Source organism: Penaeus monodon, chromosome 1 (assembly GCF_015228065.2).
Source record: "Penaeus monodon isolate SGIC_2016 chromosome 1, NSTDA_Pmon_1, whole genome shotgun sequence".
Lineage (NCBI taxonomy): Eukaryota > Metazoa > Arthropoda > Malacostraca > Decapoda > Penaeidae > Penaeus > Penaeus monodon.
In genome coordinates, this window is record NC_051386.1 from 2,034,599 (window position 1) to 2,039,598 (window position 5,000).

General features: G+C 39.4%; 1 protein-coding gene across 1 annotated transcript in view; it reads left to right on the forward strand.

Moving 5' to 3' along the window:
* Positions 1-5,000, forward strand: part of LOC119574829 — a 15,317-nt gene that overhangs the window by 1,576 nt on the left and 8,741 nt on the right. The window contains exons 2-5 of the mRNA XM_037922149.1: positions 1-8; positions 767-886; positions 1,159-1,327; positions 4,232-4,304. The exon at positions 1-8 is cut by the window's left edge and continues 139 nt beyond it. Coding sequence (XP_037778077.1) covers positions 1-8; positions 767-886; positions 1,159-1,327; positions 4,232-4,304 — 370 coding nt within the window. The remainder of the gene's footprint in view (positions 9-766; positions 887-1,158; positions 1,328-4,231; positions 4,305-5,000) is intronic.

Here is a 5,000-nt window from a genome sequence, read left to right on the forward strand (position 1 = left end):
TCCTATCGGTTAGTTGGTTATGTTGGGTGTATTGGTCGTGCCATTGCTGTTTTCACTTTCGGTTCTCTCTCGCTCTCTTTTTTTTCTGTCTCTCGTTCTGTCTCTCGTTCCCTTATCAACTGCCTCTCCCTCACCCTTTCTATCTCCCTTTCTCTCCATCTTTCTCTCCCTATCCCTATCCCTATCCCTATCCTTTTCCCTTTCTCTCTCTCTCCCCCTCTCCCCCTTCCTACCTCCTTCCCTCCCTCATCAACTGCCCCTAAGCCTCTCCCTCACTTTCTCTATCTCCCTCCCTCTCCCTCTCCCTTTTCCTATCCCTATCCCTATCCCCTGTCTCTCTCTCTCTCTCTTCTCTCTCTCTCTCTCTCTCTCTCTATATATATATATATATATATATATATATATATATATATATATATATATATATATGTATATATATATATATTTCTCTCTCTCCCCCTTCCCTCCCATCACCTGCCCCTCTCCCTCTCCCTCTCCCTCTCTCTCTCTATCTCTCTCTCCTTCCCCCTCTCCCCCTTCCTCCCCCTTTCCCTCCTTCATCATCTGCCCCTCGCCTCTCCCTCTCCCTCTCCCCTCCCTCTCCCTCTCTATCTCTCTCTCTCTCTTTCTCTCTCTCTCTCTCCTTCCACCCCCTTTCCCTCCCTCATCACCTGCCCCTCAGCCTCTCCCTCCTTCTCTCCTTCTCCCTCTCTCTCCCCCTTCCTCCCCCCTCATCACCTGTCCCTCAGCCTCTGCCTCGCCGCAGGAATAACCTACGAGGAGCTGGTCGCCGGCCTGGACGCGGACGCCTTGGTGCTGATCGACGTGAGAGATCCGCTTGAGCTCAGGGAGACGGGGAAGCTGCCCAAGAGTCACAATGTCCCACGTGAGTCAGATTCTGTGGCTTATTTCGTTGTTGTTTTTTGTTGTTGTACTGGTAGGGTTGTATCTTGTTTTATGATTGTGATTGTATTGGGAGGTTCGATCTGTGTTTGTTGGATTACGGTTAGCGAATATGATTATTCATTCTAATGTCATCCAAGTGAAAGTAAGTGCCGTCAAAAGGATGAACGAAGATGAAATCGTAGATAGACGCGGTACATTGGCATAAAGGGTGATCCTCCCCCTCCATCTCCTTTTTTTTTCATGATCTCCCAGTCCCTGAGTTCGAGACGGCCTTCCAGCTGAGTCCCGAAGAGTTCACCGAGAAGTACGGGTTCCCGAAGCCTACCCCGCAGGACGAGAATGTCGTTCTGTCCTGTCAGTCCGGCTGCAGGATCGTCACGGCCTGGGAGGCTATCCAGCCCTTCGGATACTGCCGAGTGCGGTAAGGCTGAGGGGGAAGAGGGAGCGTTGTGTGTGTGTTTTCTAGTGTGATAGGGTTTGTGTGTGTGTGTGTGTGTGTGTGTGTGTGTGTGTGTGTGTGTGTGTGTGTGTGTGTGTGTGTGTGTGTGTGTGTGTGTGTGTGTGTGTTCTTATCTTGTTCTTGCCTTATTATACACGAAAAAGTACCGTGGTTCTTTTGTCTGATGTTTGTTTTGGGCACGTATGGCGTTTAGAGAAGGTCGTTTCAATCATCAGCAGTCCTGTATGGAAACCTAAATCACTTAAAATCCTTGTCACCATGTTTTGTCCTTAATTTTTTAGTATGATCTCTCAATCCTCTACTTTAAGAAATTCATCTTTGCCTAACTTCACTGTCCCTGAGATATGCAGTTCATATAAAGCGTAATCACGTGACCCCGTTTTATTATTTCCTCTAATATTGTAAGTTTTAATTTCTTCAACATTTCTTCGTAGTTCGAATCCCTTTATAACTCAGTTCTTATGATGCTCGTGGTAATTCTGTGATCATCAGGGCTTAGGTTCCCATTTGCATTTTTTTTTTCCTAGAGAGTTTAATACTGTATCTACTAACTTGTTCCGGTTTATAGATCGTTTTTTTTCTATAACCTCACATGAATACAGTTGTTGAATTAAATTTTCCAGGTACCAGTCCGACTGAACAAATTTTCGATACATTTTCGAAGTCGTGAACACATTGGGTTCCAAAAACCGATTTTAGTGTTATACTTTTAATTCGTATCCATGTAGAGTGATTACTAGAATAACTGTACAGATCTGTTTTCCTTTTACTTCACCTATGTGACACTTTGACAAGTGCCATTTTGAAATTGAAATAGATAAATCTGCCCAGCCGTCTTACTGTTGCATTGTCTCAGAGGAGATTAGTGACTCGTGATCTGTCCTCCTTGAATCCAGATTATTTGTTCGGTATCATGTTGTCTTAAACAGTTTCTTTAGTTATTGTTTTTATAGTATTACACTCGTTTAGCAATACTGGTTTATTAATCGGAAGGTTTTGCTTATCAGTCTTGTATAGGAATGTAATTTTTCACCAATTTCCAAGTATTTTTAGTAGAGAAAAAATAATGGTGAACTGAGCTGCATCTATTAGATAGATCATCCAGTACTTACTTTTATTGTTTTGTTTTGTTTTTAACCCCTTAGTAGATCTTCAATATTTTCCCTGTGTGTGATGTTCTGTGCTTTATGACGCGATCGGGGATAAGCTGGATAGGAGGTCGGAGAAGTCGAAGAAGGGCAGCAGGCTGAGAATTACAGTCAAGCAAAAGTAAAACTGAATATCTAAAAATTTAACGTTGAAGGAAACGAAAAAAAACGTTAGGACGGAATTCAGACAGCAGTAAACACATTCAGATATCTAGGATCCACAATGACAGAGGATAGGTAACAGGATACAGAAGTGATTCATCTAAAGCACACAGGTTTGGAAATAGGAAAAGGGTGTGTGGTGTTTGGTCTGACAAGGGGATTAATGTTACGATCGAAAGGAAAAGTGTTCAAGACAGCAGTCAAGCCAAGAGTGTCATACGGGACCGAAACGTGGTTTATTATGAAAACTCACAAGGAAAAGCAATGGAAATGCTAAGTTGGAGTGACAGGAGGGATAGAATATAAAACGAATGGGAGACGATTAAAAGTATAAGCTAAAAAATAATGTGATGAGATGGATGGAGAGAGAAAGAAAGTCGTAGAAGTGGACGAATACGAGGAAGACCTTCGAAAACGTAAGTAGGTGGAATAGAAAACTGAGAGAACCTGACAGGACGAGATTCTGAAGAGACACGGGTGGAGAAAAGTCATCAAAGATGCTAACCCCATGCAAAAGTGGGAAAATGGTAAATGCAAAACAAGAGGAAAATAGTGTCTCGATATACTGAGTCAATATAACAAAGTTTCTGTCTCAGAGCAGATATCTTCAATTACAGTCTCGCACAATTCTTTACTCCTATAGAGATAATGTTCTAGTCTTTACAGGAAACGATTTGATCTTTGCCTATAGTTTTATTACGTATGTAATCGTTAATTATTTTCAGTCTTGATTGACCTCTTTACTGGTCTGAGTAAACACATATCTCTCTCATACGCTGCCTGTGTCTCACAAAGTCTTAAGAATTAAACGAATTCTCTTTGTGTAGAATTTTACCCCGTCTTTGTCCTGTGGGAGGGGGGGGCTTTCTTCAGCTTTGATAAACCCCTCGCTTGTGATTGCACTGCACCTCCTCCAAAGCTCCATCTTTTCAGCTGTAGCTCCCCTGGAGAAATTAATTATTATTTATGAATGCATAATCACAGACAGTTTTTATAAATCTTTTATGTCACCTTTATCTCATGTGTCGAGCATAGCCGATGTGTCCATGCCTCAACCCTGACGTATTTTGTTATGTTCTGGTGACACCAATCTTCAACTGAGAGGTCTGTAGTACCTTTTGCAGTATGGCTCAGATCGCGCAGTTAACTGTGCTATTGAAATCCACAGTTTGAAGAACTTCTCTGAATTTCCCCTCGCTCCACTTTCAACTGTCCTGTTTTGCTCTCCAAATATTATGGTTTTTGAGCTCTAATATTACACGTTTTAAACAAGGTGGATTTACTGTCAGTGATTCACTTAATGTCTCCTTTATTCATTTCACTCTAAAGTGGCCTCTTGATATTTCTCCTTGTCTACACTGTTAAATGCTTGGCCATATATGTATGTGTGTTCTTCTGTGTACATGTGCTTGTGCATACAAATGCGCACATGAGTTTATATTTTTTGTTAGCCAATTAGAAGTAACTTTAAATAAGATTATCCTACTTCCAATCAACTTTCAACTTACCAATACAACACAGGTTTGCAAAAATCAACAATATCTGTTCTTTCCAGGTTGTATTACGGGTCTTTCCTGGACTGGGAATCAAGACATGGTCCGCTGATTAAAGAAAACAAAGAAGAATTGTAAAAAAAAAAAATAAAAAAATAAAAAATAATAATAATAATAATAATAATAATAAAATGAAAAAAAAAATGAATGAATAAATAAATAAATACATAGTTAAAAGATAAAAAAGTAAAAAAGAAATCAATAAAAAACGTTGTTTACATGACTTTTTTTAAATAAGTGATAAAGTGTCAAAAATATATTAACTTGTTCCTTGTCTCATTTTCTGTTGAATATATCGATGGCGTATATAATGACTTTTGTACTTTTTGTATTTTTTTGAAAAAAAAAATGGTATCCTTATCATGAAGATTTATTTTTCTCCATATATTATACATGGAAGGAAACAGGATAATGAAATACGATGGTAAAAGAAAATAAATAAAAATAAATAAATATACCCCACAGTAGTATGGATTAAAGACGAATATCATTTACTATAGATTTAATCTCACGGTTTATTGCATAAAGGCCCCACCACAATAATACTTTTCCCGTTAGTTTTTTTGCGTTTCTGTGTTAATTTCCGTATGCAAATGGTCTGACCATATCACGCTGAAAAAAAAAAAAAAAAAAAAAAACACGAGCGCCCATGTAAACAAACATGACGTCATCCAAGGTCCCCGGAGTCATACGAGCATTCTCGTACATATCATGTTATATGAAATTAATATAATTATGTTAGAGGAGAATAATATTTTGTATATAGAGAAA